The sequence below is a fragment of the Neodiprion fabricii genome, chromosome 3 (genome assembly GCF_021155785.1).
Source record: "Neodiprion fabricii isolate iyNeoFabr1 chromosome 3, iyNeoFabr1.1, whole genome shotgun sequence".
Classification (NCBI taxonomy): Eukaryota; Metazoa; Arthropoda; class Insecta; order Hymenoptera; family Diprionidae; genus Neodiprion; species Neodiprion fabricii.
This window is the reverse complement of record NC_060241.1, coordinates 5,389,568-5,407,856: the sequence shown is the minus strand read 5'-3', so window position 1 is coordinate 5,407,856 and position 18,289 is coordinate 5,389,568. Positions and strand designations below refer to the sequence as shown.

Below are 18,289 nucleotides of genomic sequence, written 5' to 3'. Positions count from 1 at the left end.
TCCGCCCTTCGAAGAGTCCAGTACGCCGGAGGGCGAGCAGGAAAGAAGGAAGGGTGAAACGCGCAGGGCGAATAACGAGAATAAAGTTCCCGCTTCGGGGAGGTAGCAGCGCTGCCGCCTTGCGAGCAGTGAACCAGGTTCGCGGCGATGCGCCGAGCGCCGTTATTCCCACCGCTGCAAATCGGGCGAAACGGGAGGTAAACCGGCGAAAAGCAGGATCGTCGCAGTTTCGCGCCACCCTCTCCACGCCGTCGCAACGCGGCGTCTGCAACCCCGCGGACAAAATCTCCAAACGACAACGCAACACGCGTTACTCGAGCAGACCGTGCTTCTTACCTCAGCGCAGTCGGTTGTTAGGTACTCACCTGCTCGTCCGCGCCGCGTCGCGTTGCGTTCTCTCCTGGGTTCTGATTTCCTCGGTTATAAACACGATGCGCAGTGCAGTGAAAGGGTGCAGACGATAATAACAATAACCCTGTAACCTGGTGGCCTCCTCTGCGCCGTCGCAACTGTCAACCGGCATCGAGGGGCCGCTGAATGTCCGATCGCCGGCTCGTTTTTCCGTAAGTACATACATCAAATCTCAAATATCGTATAACGCATATTCGCAAATGGCATGCGGCAATTTTCCCCTAGTGACTTTTACTCCCCCGCTCGCCATCCTCCCGCGACGTCAATTAACGAACAAACTACGATCGCCGGGCAGCCGCGAGTTCAGGCAACCCGCCACCCACGCCGGTAAACCGATGCGCCTGCACGCCGGCTGCATTTCTATGACCGTCTGATTATGCACCGCTTTTTCTACTTACCGCATCGCGGGTTTAATACGCGTAAACGTGATAAGAGAGCGGCGATTCGACCCTCTTTGTTTTTCCCGTTTATCGTCCTCGACACGTCCCGAATTTACGTTGTGATAATACCCGGTCAAATAAGTCGTTAAATCCTGTCGATGCAGGCAATTGTCCTTCTCGTCCGCGTTACGTCGGTATTAGGCTGAATCGACGCGTTTCTCTGCCTTTCTTCTCCCATCGATGAGGTTTCTGGATCCGTGTGTGCGCGCGTGTGTGTGTGTGTGTTTGTATTTGAGAAGAGTATTTGAACCCCATCCGTATACAGAGTGTACAGCGTACAGGTACTGGATGCGACGCATGCCAGGTACCGTGTAGAATGCGTGTGTTTCCAACGTGTGTATATCATAGCTATAATCCGCGTGCAAGGGCATCGCAGTTGGCTTGGGTGGTTTATTGTTGTTGCGGCTGTATTATGCTCTACACCGATTCTACGAATGACCGAGTAAACCGATCGCGTTTTTCAATTGTTTTTACACTTTATTTACCCCTGGTGTAAAGTTGTACGTGTATTTGTTTCGTTCAATTTCATGCACATGGAAATTGCTCGAGAACCTGTTACTGTGCCACGGTGTTAGTGTAGTGTTGTACCCTCTCTTATGCGCATATATTTACGTACGTATACACTTGATGGCGCAACGAGAATATTAGGACGGTTAATTTCTTAGGCGTTTACTTTTGCTCGTATTGTTTCATCCTGTTTTTCTTCTTTCTGCGATTCCCTTTCACGTCTACGTTATTATACGCACATCATAAAAGAGATTATCTCGTTCCGGTAAAACCTCTGCTAATATGAAATGATTTCTTTCAAATACTATCTTCGTTGGATGAAAAACGAACTACTCTATGTAGTGGAGAAGCCGTTCAATGCAAGAGAAGTTCTTTTCGTAATAAAAATTTTTCCACTAGCAAACATTGCGCTGTGTAAACCAATTTTTATGTAACATGCATCACATGTAAGATGAAGAAACAAGATGATTATTGTCTTCTAGAACCATCTACCATCGATTCTTTGCCTGATCGATGACTGCTTCACATCCATTTATTTTGTCTGCGTAAAGTATAATAACAATAGTATTCTTACACGTGTATTGTTTATTATATAGAAGCAGTATTATCGCAGTGCGCATCGTGTGATACACTGAAATCGAATCAGCTGATCCGGCCAGCAAATGTAAAAACTCTCGCCAACCTTTCGCACGAAACAACATGTTTTCATTGTATTGTCAGAAACAGTGAAGTTTAAGGAATTTTTAATAGATACTTTGGAATGATGAAATAAATTCCTATCACTCGTAGTTTTTTTTTTTTATTTCTAACTCAACCATAATGTTCACTTTTCTGACCTGAAAATCGGGACGAAAGTGGCATATTATTCCCTCTTTACTTTTTCCTAATCTGTGAGAAAAAAGTAGAACTTTTCTCCCTCGTTTTTACAAATTAATTTTTCAGAGTTTCTGATTTCCTTTCTTTCTTTTCCACTTTGAACTACATCTCTCTGTATTATTATAAACTTTCAGTAATATCGTATTTTTCAGACTGTTACAAATCACACTTACAAATAAAATGGAAACACATTTAGGTCAATAATGTGGCCAGAGTTAAGTCGGGAATAAAATCCCATACGTAACACAGGAATAAACATTGATCATTACCTTGTTGCATAAAGTACTAATTTCGAACCACAAAAATTATGCTTCTCAAGTTTTGTTTCACTAAAACCGTACCTGGAGAACGATAAGCGGTAATTATATGAAACTGTGTTCAAAGCGTATGAGCCTTACGATTGATTTCGAGCTGAATTTCGATCGTACACCGAAGTCTTCGGGGAATTACCTACCCAGTTTTTTCTATCTCGTTTCCTTTCGTCCGGTATCAATATCACGAATCCCGTTCATCCAAAACCAAGGTACACGAAAATCCGGGATTACTGGGAACCCGGATCCGTCGGAGTCTCGGAAAGCGAGTCGAATGCACGCGCCGTTTTTTGGGAATAATTATTCCGGCAGCAGGAGTTGAGGGTTTGGCGCGATACGTGGGCGGGCGAAGAGAGAGTGAGTGAGAGAGAGAGAGAGAGAGAGAGAGAGTGAAAGCGGTAACGAGTGGCGGGTATTACCCACATTCTGGAATATAGGCTGCGTCGTTATCGGCGCACGAAGGGTTTGACAGCCTTGTGACACGCATTCTGGGGTTGTATGTCCCCGCTAGAGAGCGAGGCGAGTGCGTGTGGCTGCATACCAGCCGGCGCTGAGGTTCGTGCGTGTGCGAGGCGGGTGGCAGGCGGCAGGCGGCGGCGGGCAGGCAGCCCTGGAATCAATAGATGCGTGTTGCACCTCGGTAGGCTTCGGCAGTGTTCCCTAGTTCCCCCTTGGCCGACGAGTCTCTTATTCGCCCCGCGCCCTGTTCCTCGCATTCATCCCTTTCCCAGCGCCCTTTATCCCTTCGTTCCCTCCTCTCTCTTTCTCTCTCTCCCTCTCTCTCTCTCTTTCTCAGTTTCCCCTGCAGCGCATCCTAGGCAGCAGGGCCTAGGTGCTCGTGTACCGCGAGCTTTCTACCTGTACGAAATTTTCGCCATGACGTTATATTAATTTCGTCACGTCAGACGCACGTTCCTTTCCACAAATTAAGTAAATACTCTAATTACACAGAGCTAGAGATCTGCAGTGGCTGATTCGGGTTTTTTTAGTACTACCCTGTACGCGTTAACAAAAATGAAAACTTTTTAAAATTGTTCTGTTCAATTTTCAGTTGAATCAAAGTAAAGAAGATTGATAAGAAAAAAGATGAAAAGTTAACAATATTTCGATACTTTTTTAAGAATTTAGTCACCCCGCTCTGTTGCAACCGTATATTGCGACCGATGTTTTCCTACGAAAAACCGAAATATCATCTCACGAGTAGACAAGGAAAATTTAGCTCGAAGAGAGGAGAAAAAAAAAAAAAACGGATCACGAATTACAGGAACGAGAAGAATTTAGAGATCTACAGATATGTTCTCGGAAAGGAAAATAACGAGACAATTAGAGAGAAACAAATGTATAAGCAACGTTTCAACGAATTATTTCACGTAAATTTATATTAATAATAATATTAACAACAATGATAGTTTTCCAGTTAGAAGACAAAAAGACATGAAATTAATATTGCGGTAACTTATTCGGTAAATTATGAGAAGCGTATTAAGTATTATACACTTGCAATTATACACTGGAAAACTTGCAATTCAATGGAATGATGTGATGAAATTTTTCGAAGCAATTAAAGAATAACAATGCAAACGTCATCATCCGGTGAAATATTTCAACAACAAATCGTGGCAAGGTGATTAAATCTATTTTATCACCTTCTTGAATACAAATTAGACGAATCCGAACAAACTCCAACGAGTAGTTTGACTTTTATAAAAATATCGTCCGTCTAAAACTGTATAAATATTATAAAAAGTATTCGAGTAATCTTAGAAAGAAAACTTACCGTACAAGAATATGAGTATATTAGAGGTGCACCAGTTTTACCATTCAAGGAAGAGGAAACAAACTAAAAAACAAACAAACAAAAATACGATTTTTACGACGCGTTCTAACATCTCTAAACAGTCGTCACCGATTAATCCGTCCCGGGTGAAGACAGCAACACGTGTATCACCTGTCGTCCTCACGTATAGCTGCAATAGGTATACATATAAAAGTATAGATATACACACATAGGCGATAACGGAACGCGGAGGAGATAGGTGACTGGGTGACCGGGTGACGGAGGGATGAAACCCCGGCGGGGGTGGTGGTGGGGGGGTGGCGGCGGCGAGCGCTCTACTCAGCCCTTGAGAAACTTGCAAGGACTTGGCGTAATCGTAATGTGGAAGAATAGAGAAAGAGAGCGGGCTGCGTGAACGTTAGCTTGGAAGGGTGGGTACGGAAGGAGGAATAAGGGCAGGAGAGTGCGGCGGAAAAGAATAAGAGTATCACGCTCGTGTGCACCTCCCACCTACACCTGTGCATTTATACACACGTACGTACACACATACGTACATGTATGTATATAACATACATAGCCAGACGCGTATACACTGTACATGTATATAAATTGTAAATGGGAATATAGGCCCCCCGATATACGTGGTATACAGGCGTGACACCTGTACACGCACCGTTCGCTATACGTAGGCAAAGGTGAGTCTAAGGCAGTAGAGCCGTGGGGCGGTAAGAGGGTGGCCAGAAACGCGGGGTGGAAGGAGGGTAATGATTAGTTCTTCCGAGGTCGGGGCTGTTGCCGGGTGCAGGTTGCTTGGCTGCTGCCCCGCGGCGCCTCCGCCACCACCCCCACCCCCCCTTAAACTCACCCCTTCACCCCTCGGCCGGCGTCGACCCCCCCCCTCCGACCCCTCCTCCGACGAAACCTCCTCCGCGATTCCATCAACCCCCGAAAATTTAATCCCCACTCCTCGAGGAGACGTACGGATGGCGGCTTCGCGGCGCTCGCCGGGCGTTGGAGGGATGGTGGGTGGGGGTGGCGGGGGCGGAAGGGGGAACATTGCAAGGTTGTCCTCCCCTCCAGACTGCCTCGTGCGAATCTACGCGGTTCAGGGATGTCGGTCGATGGGGTAGTTTTTGAACCCGGTTCGGGGTTACGTTCACCTTAGATATTGCCAAATTTCATACTTCTCGACGTTTCAAACGAAAGGTGGAAAAAATTTCCGCCACGTAGTGTATGAAGGATTTTACATGGAACGCGTATATGTGTGTGCACGAATTATTTATTGTAAGAGCAGAGTATGAATGAGGGATGAATTTGAGTTTATACTGGTCGCAGTTTAATTAATTGCAAAAATTGTTTTTGCGAGTTTCTTTTTCGAGATCGTTTATTAGTACGATAAAAATTAATTCAATTTTACAGTTGTTCAAATTTTTTGTATCCAGACGGAAGTATCGCGGTTCTAGGGCATATTACACGTATTTCTTCAAATTTTATTTCACTTGGTTTGATTTTCGTGTCACATATATATACGTTATTGGAATGTATGTTTTTAAAGATTCGCGAAACATCATTTATGGAAAATACTCAACATTTGTTGGGTAAGGTAAGTGTACCAGTTATTGACCAAGTCTCAATTATTGACTTATTTTGGTTGAATCTGTTTGATCGTTGGTTCAAAAATTACCAAAAAATAAATTTTCAGTATTCAACCGTCCACAGCGATTGGTTTTAGTCATCGAGAAATTCACAATTTGTGCGGTCACTTTATAATTTTGGAAAATAAAAAGTTTCAATAATTGGTATATTTACCTGACTCATACCAATTGGCAAACTGCAGTGTAAAACGTAACGAGATCTATAAAATTGATATTCAGCATTACGAGGTGCACAAAATTCCTGATGAATAGCAGTGATCAAAAAGTGAGACTTTGCGAACAGGCAATTTTCATGAGATCTGTTTCTGTAAGTATAATAAAACTGAATTATCCAGAATCAACAGCATACTAGTTTAAATTTTTTACGTTCAATCTCTCGTATCACGTACATTTTTGAAAACGTATTAAAATAGAATCTAAGAAATCTATGCAAATTCGATTTCGTTTCGCTTGAATTCCGCATTTAAAACGGACTTTCGTACGTCACGATTACGAATTTCTCTAACTCGCCAGCGAAAATATTCGAGCATTTGTTCGAATGAATTTGTCTGATTTAGGGAAAATATTTTCATGAAATACTTGCCAGACAATTGCCTGCGCTTATATAGCCACTGAAAAAAATTAGCGAAACATATTACGAGCATGAAATTCCTTTCAAATCGATATTCAAAATTTCCTCCATCTTTTCCCAAATTCGACGCATTTCACCCTCGAAAATGTGAAAACAAAAAAAAACAACGAAGAATGTTTTCAAGTCTGGTAAATAAAAAAACTATATCTCGTTAGAATTTCGCGAATCTGTTCTAAAATTTCCACCGTTTCGGAACAAAAAAAAAAATTGCGTTGGAGTTCGAGTTTGGAACGTGTGCCTTGAATACGTTGAAAAAAAAATAAATAAATAAATAAATAAAAAAACAAGACGACACCGGATAAGAAGATTTGCAACCTTTTCGGACGTTGCGAATCTGTATTCGTAAATTGCTTCGATTCGGGAAAAAATTTCGCATGCCTTTTCGAACGAAGAAAATTTAAAAGAAAAAAAACCAAGATTTACGGCTTTTTGTCGATTTCGGCAAATCGGACGATAAAAAATTGAAGGGTGTTTGAGGGTGGTCAAGGTTATGTACGGCCCTGCATCCCAGCTCGCGCCCCCAAACGCATTTTCTAGCGAAAGTGATGGTCGTCGTCGTCGCCGCGTGTATATGCGGGGGTAGGATATAGGCGCGCACAGAGCCACCCTCTCCCTCCCCCCCCCCCCCTCTCCCTCTCTCACCCTCTCTCTCTCTATACACCTACATACCTACATCCAGCCGCGTAGAATTACACGCAAGGTATTCGGTACGGACGTCCGGCTGAGCCCGCGCAGTGACTGTAGATACGCAGAGACGCACAGACGAACACAAAGACGCCGACGTACGAATATTCGCGACGAAATACAGTAGAACCCACGTAGTTTTCCCGAAGAGGCTAATTAACCGGACTGAGAAGGGTCGAAGACGGGAAGATAAGGAACGGAGCTAATTTCGATGATCCTACGGGAAAATGAACAAAATGAAATATCCGCTGAGAGAAATTTTTATTTCCAGTTACCGCTCAGTACTTCACTATTTTCATTTTTTTACCACAATCCAAAAAATATTTTTCAAGGTAGAAAATGAAAATTAGTTTTCCACCTGTTACCGGAAAGTCTGGTATCCGTTGCTATTCTTTATCATTACGATCACTGTTGCTAGATTTTCTTGCAACTGTTGCGAAAATTTAATGCTCGTGCAAGAATAAATTGACGTTAAAGCCTCGATTGACTAAAAAAGTAGAGTAAACCTCGGAAACTGATTTTGCGTTGCAATAACCAAAAAAGGATCGACGATAGCGCAAAATGTTTAGGCGTGCCTCGTTTTTCGTAATTCCAACGATATTCAAACAGTTTTTTTTAACGACACCTGTTTTACTCAATTTTTCTACTTACTGTAACAAATGAAATTTTTCTCAGTGTGAGTCGAGCCGGAGAATCGAAACGCTGTGAAATCGTAGAGGAGAATTAAAAAGAAAAAAGGCTGTAAATGCCTGCATTCGAAAATTTGAAAAAGAGAGAAAAAAAAAATGATTTTTATCACTGCATAATTGTTTTTCCTTGGATATTTTTTTGAACTACACTCGTCAACTTTTTTAATTCTTCTCTTCAATTTTACGACAGAAGGTTTTCTCGAAAATATATCGACGAAAATTAACGATCAAGTTGTGATTTTGATACTTTTCGAGTCAATGAATGAAAAGGGTATAAACTAATTAGACAAGACTGGTCGTTTGCTGTTGAAAGATTTGTTTTTTTTTTTTTGTTTTCCTGTAATTGTCGAGGCTACTTGAAATTTCTTCGAACCGTGATACCGAAAATTTGAAATACAACTTTACAAAATTTGATCTCGATAAGAGTTTCGAACGCTTTTGCAAGACTTCAGTCAAGCTTACGGTAAAATCGTAATTGACATTGACTCGACAGCAACGAGAAAGAAGGAATTATTGAAGAAAGATGTGTCGAGAATGTTGATATTCGTTCTCGTATTCGTACAGTTATATTAATACGCTATAAATTTTTCTTTTCGTTGAAGAGAAAAAATACAAGTTGATAAAAGAAAAAAAAATCGTTTTCTTTCCTATTTTGAAGGTGAAAACGACGGAGCTGAAAAAAAATTAACGAATTCGTGTCATCGCTCAAATTACATAAAATTGCTTTTCGATGATTCGAATAATTTGTTGTCCAACCTAATTAATATGATTTCACACCGTTCCCAAAACAGGGTTGAAAAAAAGCGTCGTTAATAGTGAATCGATTTTTAAAATGCGGAAGAATAAATTAATGTTAAGGCTTTATTCAACCAAAGAAAAATGTAGTAAACTAAACGAATATATTTAATGTTGTTTTAATCAGAATACAATAAGACAAAATAGTTACTGGTACAACATTTGCAGGTAATATTTCAATAACATTTAAATCGTCACCACGTAAAAATCGCGTAAAGGTGAATCTTGAGTGTAATTTTCCATCGTAAGAAACGGCATTTTTGTCAACAGCATTCAGAAAAATTTGAAATTAATACGACTTGGCAGCCAAATGAAAAAGTTTGTGTACATCTTGTTTAAAAAAAAAAAAAATAAACGGTACGAACTGAAAAAACATGATCGTTTATTTATAAAAAGTAATAAGAAGGAAAAAGTACATTTTTGTCGGTGAAACATTGAAAATTTATTGGTTTCCTGTAGAATCGAAAGTTCAAATTGAACATGTCAATTTTTCATGCCTATAATTTCGTTGTAAGATCCTGTGAGTTTAAAATTTTCTTCACTCAACAGTTTCCGATATCGCCAATGGAGTTTGTCGAACAGACGGACATTTAAGAAAAAAAACACCTGTTTTTCGGAATCCAGATGTTCGAAAATGTAAAAAAATCAATGACAAACTACACTGAAAAAAATTTCATTTGTTATAAGAAGTAGAAAAATTGAGTAAATGAGGTATGGTTAAAAAAAACTGTTCGAATATTGTTGTTCATTACGAAAAACAAGGTACGCCTAACCATTTTGTGCTATCGTCGATCCCTTTTTGGTAACCGCGACGTAAAATCAGTTTCTTCGATTTACTCTACTTTTTTATTTAAACAAGGCTTTAACGTCAATTTATTCTTGCACGAGCATTAAATTTTCGCAACAGTTACGCGAAAATATAGCAACAGCGATCGTAATGAGAAAGAATAGTAACGGATCCCAGACATTCCGGTAACGGCTATAAAACTAATTTTCATTTTCGTACCTGGAACTGTATTTTTCGATTGCGGTAAAAAATGAAAATAGTCAAGAACCGAGCGGTAACCGTAACTAAAAATCTCTCTCAATGCAATATTTGTCTTCTTTATCACGAAAGGTGAAGAAAAGTAAAAATCTAAAGAAAAATTATGAAATTTGCGTGGCAAAAAAAGAATATAAAATTCTTTTCAAAAAAATATCACCGCCGACACGTGTCTGCGGTATAAATATTACCGGGAATAAATTTTACATTCGAACGTCGTCGAGAGCGAGAGTGAGAGAGAGAGAGAGAGAGAGAAAAGAGAGAGAGAGAGAGAGAGAGAGAGAGAGAGAGAGAGAGAGAGATGCGGATAAAAGACGCCACGCGCGGTTTTAACCCCCGCGGGAAAAAAGTACAAGGATCGGGTCCTACTGTAGAGAGTTTCTGCGCTGTAGGTCCCCCTCCCCCTCCCCCCCCCCCCCCCTCCTCCTCCTCCTCCACCTCCTCATCGGTTGACGAGGACGTTCAGAGGGTGGCTGGCTGTGTTCACCATCGCACACGCGCGCCGGGCGTAGATCCACGCGAGAGTTCGGGTTTCGGGAGAGTTTACGGGGGGTGGGGGTGGGTGGGTGGTAGGAGAGGCAGTAACCTTGCAGCCCCCGTGTTGCGTGCGAAACCGAAAGGGAACGCGAAACGGCGGTGCAGGAGGAAAGCGAAAGCGAATGCGAAAGCGAAAGCGAAACCTTCCCGGGGAAGAAGAGGGAAGAGGGAAGAGGGAAGAGGGAAGAGGGAAGAGGGAAGAGGGAAGAGGGAAGAGGGAAGAGGAAGGGGAGAGGCGCCGGTTCAACCCCCGCGCGACTTTCGCGTTTCAGAAGGAAACGCCGAGGGGAGGAAGCGCCTCTCTCTCTAACTCCGTTTCTCTCTCTTTTCACCCAGACACCGACGACGGCCAAAGGCTGCGCCGGCTCGGAGGGTGAAGGGAGGGTGGTTGTGGGTCGGGGGCGGGGTGGGGGCGATATTCGGCGGGGGTGCAACGTGGGGTGGCAGTGACGGGCGTGACGTAGTCGAGGGAGGATGTACGCCCCTGTTGGCGGGCCCAGCAACCAACAACTACCCCTGGTCAATCCATGGTGGGTCCATCCGGCAGGTATCTATCGTATCTATCCATCTCTTCTCGTTGTCTCGTGTTTCTGTGTCTTTCCGTCCGTCCGTATTTATTACAACTTTGTATTGAAAAAATTTCGACAAGATTCGCGCCCCGTTTCAACGTTTTGTACACGGCACGCGCACGGAGATATTCAGCAGACCTAAACCGTATAATATCATCAGACCCCCGAATCCTTATCACCACCTCACCGATACTTATGTACGTACCCAATTGTCAATCGCGTCAAACCACTTTTCGACAATTTTCACCGTACGTTTAACAAAATTCGGTCTGTTGAAAACTTGGGGAAAATCGCGTCGATATTTCGCGAAACGATCCTACGATCCGGCAACGAAATCTCTCGTAGTCGTAAGCCTCGTTGGTTTTGTATCGATTGCAACAAGTTGTTTGGTTTTTTTTTCTTTTTTTTTTTTTTTTTGTTTTTTCATGTTTTTTTTCTCGAATCTTCGACAACCGTTAACAGAGTGTCGAAGAATTAAGAGGGCAACGACTCGGTTGTGATCGGTAAAAAACGTTCCTTCGTTCCGTTGAAAAGAAAAGGAAAAGAAAAAAAAAAAAATTGAAAGAAAAACAACTCGTTCGGGTTTTACACTTCTTCCGGATCACATTTTTTCCGTCGAGGATATTTGGTATATCGGATGCGAGGAGAGAAAAAAAAAAAAAAAAAAAAAACATTCATCGATTCCGAGGGTTAATTAATTATTCCACCGGTATTCCACGGTAAGTCATTTTTCACAGTGAGCCAGTTTTGCGATTGCGAAGAAACAAGTTTACGGAACCGACCGGCTCGTTCTAATTTTCAAACCTTCCGAGTTCACCGGTTAAACTGCGAAAAACGTAGCAGAAGTAATTCGTGAAGGTAGGATTTAACGATTTCGATTAAAACGTTATCGATCTTTTATTCGAAATTTACGATGATCAAATATGTAATCGTCTAACTGCTGAAAGGCTTAAGGATATTAATTTTCGAACGAGCTTTTCGCGACTGGTATTTTTTGTCTTTGATTAATCTTTAATCGCTTGATAGCTCGGGGAGAATTTTTTGCAAAAATATCTTATCGCAGCTACATCGTCGTTATTTTACTTTCGAAAATATATCGCTGCTAAAATCGGAATATACGATACGTGCAACGCTAATTATTAATGCGCTAGAAAATTTTTCGTTCAAGGTACGTATTAGACACTTGTAATCGCACACGTGTTACATATGTTTCGTGTAAAACGACCCTCTAATACGGTGGAAAAAAATCATTTCAGTTACACCTGTCTGACAGCTGGTACCGATACGATTTCAGTGCGAGACACGCGTTCTGTAAATTTTGTTTTTTCTTTTTTCTATTACATCGACGACTGTCGCGCGGTTTCACAAAGCGATAATTTTCTGGTGATACAATGTTTATGTCTATTGACAAGGTGTTACTTCAAGGTATTGAATTATACTTTTGCGATAGGTATTATAGGTATATATATATATATTTTATTTTATTATATATATATATATATATATATATATATATATATATATATATATATATGAATGTGTTATTTTCAATACACCACAAAAACGATTTGACGATTACAAACCGCAGAAAATTACGAAGCGATAGAATTTTCATTATTGTATGGATAAAATTGAAAAAAATGATTTATCCTTTAATGCGAATCTATTTGATAACTGTTTTTAGTTTTTTTTTTTTTTTTCAATTAGTTAGGGATTATACAGTTGTATAAATTTTCACCCATCGTAAATATAAAAACAAAACTAGGATGAATGCGAAGAAAGAGATTAGGAATTTTGTTTTTAAATAATAATTTCTGTTATTATTATTAATTAATTTGTTCGACCTAATCGAATCTCCTTCTCAATCGTGCTTCTTCTGCGTATTCGCAATTAATGAATTACGCAACTAACGAATTGTATACAATTCTCGATTAATTTTGCGTTGTATAATCTGTACTGTAGAGATATTTTCCACGTCAACGAATTTTCATTTATGTACGTCGCTCTGTAATAATTTCGTAGTTTGTTGTTTTTGTTCGTATTTCTTCTTTTTTTTTTTGTCACCCTTATCTATGCAAAATATGCAAGTGCCAAGTTAAAGAGAACGAATGAAAATGGGAATTTGATGAATAAAAAAATTTTTTAGAAATTTGTCTCTCGAGCAATTGATCGACGATAAGAAGAAGAAGAAGAAAAAAATAAAAATCAATTTTATTTCGCGGCTGATGCGCAAATTTTTTTTTCTTTTTTTTACAAAGTTAGAAATGAAAAGAAATCGACAAACCCCCGAAAATCACCCGCGAAATCTCAGCGAATTTGCGATGTGCGTGTGTAAAACTTTATTGACCAACTCATCTTCTCGATCTATAAATAATGTGTATAGGTATTGCAAATATATTCGCTACACCTGCGAATATTGTACAGGTGCGTCGTTAGGAACGTAAATTGAAAAAAAAAAAAAAGAACGAATCGAAGGTTAAAAAAAATCTAATGAAATAACGCAACTTTGTACAGAGGCGGATTCCTCTTTCAACTATAAAATCTGAATTTATGAGCTTCAATTCTTCGATATACGTTCGCCTGTTGCGTGTTTCCTTGAAAATCATCATTCGTGTTCCCATCTTTAAATATATTATACATGCACACACACACACACACGCATACGAATCCGTACATAAAATATATTCACGTGTAAATCTACATTCTTCGGTATTCCGGGACTCGATATGCAAAAACACGAATGAATGAAATAATTTTCTAAAATCACACCGAAGGTCAGAAATTTGATAAACTATAAGATAGTAAAGTAAAGAAGGAATTCCTTGAATAAATAATCGATCAACTCAATTCTCCGGTAGAAAATAATCATTTTATTATAAATCCGCGACTATTCCAACTGCAGAAATTTAATTACCCGTTCAATGTAACAATCCGATGAATTTCATTATATATATATATGTATACATACACACATTACATTACGTATTAACTAACAAGACAATGTTCCTTTTTTCGTTGCATCATATATATATAATATTGTATATTACACAGACGTATAAATTGTTTTACATTGTGCAAATAGAGATTCGATCGCAGGTGTAGTAATTCTTTTTATACTTCAAATATAATATTATACTACTTCCTCAAGGTTCGCGTGATACGTATATATATATATTCCTAACGCAGTAGAAAAAGAAGAAATATAAATTGATAAAAAAACAAGATTCACGACGTTGCGGGATGAAGGAAGGGGAGAGGGGGAAGAAGTGGGCATAAAGAAGGGATAAACACCTGAAAAGCCTGCGTGTGTATCTATATACAGTAACAAGTACCTATATATATATATATATATACACATATTTAGTCAATATTACACGCATTCACGCATGTTGCGTATAACGGTGTGTTAATCTATCCTAAGTATCTGGTAGCCAATTAGCGCCTCGTGGCTGACCATAGATATGTACGTAGAGACATACATACGTGCATGCGCTGAGAAAAATTTCATTTTTTACAGTAAGTAGAAAAATTGAGTAAAACAGGTGTCGTTAAAAAAAAAACTGTTCGAATATCGTTGGAATTACGAAAAACGAGGTACGCCTAAACATTTTGCGCTATCGTCGATCATTTTTTGGTTATTGCAACGCAAAATCAGTTTCCGAGGTTTACTCTACTTTTTTAGTCAAACGAGGCTTTAACGCCAATTTATTCTCGCACGAGCATTAAATTTTCGCAACAGTTGCAAGAAAATCTAGCAACAGTGATCGTAATGATAAAGAATAGCAACGGATACTAGAGTTTCCGGTAACAGCTGTGAAACTGATTTTCATTCTCTACCTGGAACTATATTTTACGATCGTGGTAAAAAATGAAAATAGTTTAGGACCGAGCGGTAACCGGAAATAAAAATTTCTACGTACGTACGTATACCTGCATTCACCTGCAAGATCTCGGCTCTGCCCGATGTTCACAAGCCATCCGATCCGTAAAGCCAAAAGCGTGCATCGTGTATATATAACGTATATGTACGTATATGTTTCTCTGTATGTGCCTGCAGTTCACGTAGCGGTACCGTGTAAACGTATGCGTAGTAAATACCCGATGCACAATAATGCAGGATGGGTGCATCGTCCGGTTTTATATACCTGTAATACATGTGTTACCTAGATGGGCGCATTACGTATGCATGGAAATTATTCACACGGAATAGCTCAGTTTTTACCTGACGGATATTTGAAAAAGAAAAAGACCATTTGGAGAATCTTAAGTAACTCTTTCAAGTCACAGTTGGATGCTCAGCCTCCCGTTTGAAAAATTTACATGTCGTGTAGCCTTATCACAGTTTATTTACAAATTCGAATGATCTTTGTTAATTCGTACGACCGTTAAAGTATGGACGAAATCTAATCTCTTTTTTCTTACGTCATCGAGTTTGAATAGTTTTTTTACATCCACCATCTTTGATTTAGAAATTATGCAAGTTTTACTTGAGATTCCTGATCAGCGATCCCAAAAATTCATCTCGAGTAAAAAAATTCGGGATGAAATATTGAGTGGAAAAATGTGCGACAGAAAAGTTTAACATAGGGATGGATTGATAGATCGTTTAATTCGTAGATTTATCATGATTTTTTATAACGTTCATTGGATATTGTTGATAAATATATTACGGGTAAACACGTTGGACAAAATTCTCCCGCGGTTGAATCGACGAAAATCATTCCAATATCGCGAAATTGAATCAAACGGTGAAAAAGTTACTTATCTAAACTCAAAATGGAGCTGCGAAAGAGGCGAATGCGTTTCAGGTACTATTCAGGTATAAGGATCGAGAAAGAAAACGTGGGATAATTTTATAATTACAATCGCGGAAGAACGTACAATGCGCAAGTCTTTTACACAACGTAGAAAATTTTTTCACTCTGATGAGAAAGCCGATCGAGGTAAAAAAAAATTTCAAATTCTTACTAGTAGGATATAGAATTTCTTCGATTCAAAATTCAAACGAAGCTTTTTTTTTGTTTTTCTTACCCAATCAGTCGCGATTTCAGACGAAATATATATGTCACGCATACATCGTATTACCGAAATTTGATCAACTTTTAAATATTACGTTCGCCGTTTTCTCCCCCCTTTTTCTTGCTCCGTTTTCATCAAAGTGCTTCGTCTATTCCTCTCGTACGCAACGAGTCAACATATCCTAGACTAGGATTCGAAATTATATGAGAATATAAATAAGTGCCTCCGAAATTCCCTGCTTTGCAATCGAAACGCGGCGGATCGAAAATGTGAAATTCTACTCCAAAACTACCTAGAAACAAGATGAGCGAAAAAAGAAAAGAACACGAGTACAAAATTGAAAATTTACACACGCGTGAAATCCGAGGTTATACGAAGGAGAATTTTTTTTATTTTTTTGTTACTAATAATCGTAAATTTGCATATCTGTAATACAGAGTTTGGGAATCATTGTTTTCTGGACAGATTTTACGATAAGCCTTGATTAACAGACTATATAAACGGACGTTGATTTATCAAAACGTGTTTTAGTAAACGCGGAACCTTTTCTTCAAAATAGTAAAAGAAAAAAAAATAAATAAATAAATGTACTGTTTAGAAAACATTGGCCTTGGCATATAGACTGTATTTTTTGAAGGAAATTTTTATTTTTTTTCTCAAAAAATGACCACGCACAGACTGTTTCAATTCTCCTCTTCAAATAACGAGCAATAAAGACGTACGTATACGACGTGAGATTGAGAAAAAAAAAAAAACCATATCACATCGCGCACGAAGCTTCTCGTGTCATACCGGGCAATGACTTTTCCCTTCCTCGATGATTTGTGATTCGCTTTGACGAATTTGTGCACGATTTTCCGATCTCGAAAAAAAAAAAAAAAAAAATACACGCACGAATTTAACGCCAGATTTTTTTCCACCGATCGTTAATTTATTAAAATTATTCACAACCATCTGAAAATCGTGCGTTTCTTTCTTTTTTTTTTTTTGTTTCATCTGTTTCAAATGCCAAAGAATCTTATATTTCATTCCGGATCATTTTCGCACCCGCGTCTCCGACGACGTGACGATTTCTTTTTCTATCCTTCGTATTTTTTTTTTTTTTTCTTTTGTTTCCTTCGTTTACTCTCTCAGCGCTAAACATTACGAAAAAACGAAACAATGTACATCAACGTTCCGAGCAAAGTTACCCCCGTGAATGAAATCGGGAAAAGAAAATTAAAAAATAAAAAATTTACCACAATTCAATACCGCGAACATCGTTTACCGCGTTAACAAAGAATTTTCCGAACGATCCTACGATAATAATTTTCGCAACTTTCCACATCGCGCAACGCGTGCAAGATTATCGATCGATTTGACAAGTCCAATTCCCATATTTAAACACAAATCTATGCAGGGTTGCAAATTTTTTAACGAACAATTAACGCGTCAACCATTACTTTTTCAATTCATAACGGAAATAATTTAATGGAAATAAATTCCATTTAAAGATTAGATTCAATGATTTAATGAAAATTATTTTCATTTGATCATTAAATTTATGGAATTTGTATTTGAACGGTCGGAACGAATTCATGTTTGGTTTTGGTCTAGATCAAAATGGTCAACTCACGTGCGGGGTTGCAAATTTTTTAATCAAAAATTAACGCATTAACCGTCACTTTTTCACTTCCTAATGCAAATAATTTCCATTAAGACATTAAATTTAATGTTTCAATGAAAACACCAATGCAATTAACAAAGTAACGCATTAATTGCAACCCTCCATGTATGTCGTGTATATCTCTGCATTATTGTACCGAACAACGGTGTCGAACGTTGCGATGCAAACCACGTGAGAAGCGGCCAACTGGAGGGGGAGGAGGAGGAGGAGTGGGAGGAGTGGGAGCGGTGGACGGGTGGGGGGAGGGGGGCAGTAAGGTGAGTAAGATTCGAACGTGAACATGACCGTCAGCATCTCAAAACATACATATATATATATATATATATGCATACTCAAATCTCGTTACGCGCAAAACAGACTCATCGACGTTTACATTTTCGTATTACGTATCGCTAACGCGTTGCGTTGCGTTGCGTTGCGTTGCGTTGCGACGAGAGCTCTCGGAGAGTAAGCGAGATTGGTTGTGGAAGGACCAAAGGGTTAGGGGTGGTGGTGGGGGAGGTGAGGTCTCCCAGCGGTTACGCAGGGTTCTACTTTACACCGTGCGACAACACTATTCGACAATCGAGGCAGGCGAAAAAAAAAAAAAAAAAAAAGAAAAACGTAGGGACGTCGCGTAGAGTTAAGACAAGCGCATTCGGTCAGTTAAGTAAGTCAGTAAGTCAGTCAGTCAGTCAGTC

At 39.5% G+C, this 18,289-nt stretch overlaps 1 protein-coding gene across 1 annotated transcript in view; it reads left to right on the top strand.

The window, feature by feature from the left end:
* The first annotated feature begins 10,817 nt into the window (after positions 1-10,817).
* The window catches only part of LOC124178406 (zinc finger protein chinmo), an 88,819-nt gene continuing 81,347 nt past the window's right edge, over positions 10,818-18,289 (top strand). Inside the window, exon 1 of the mRNA XM_046561695.1 lies at positions 10,818-10,902. Within this exon, the coding sequence (XP_046417651.1) occupies positions 10,830-10,902 (73 nt within the window). The 5' untranslated portion in view covers positions 10,818-10,829. The remainder of the gene's footprint in view (positions 10,903-18,289) is intronic.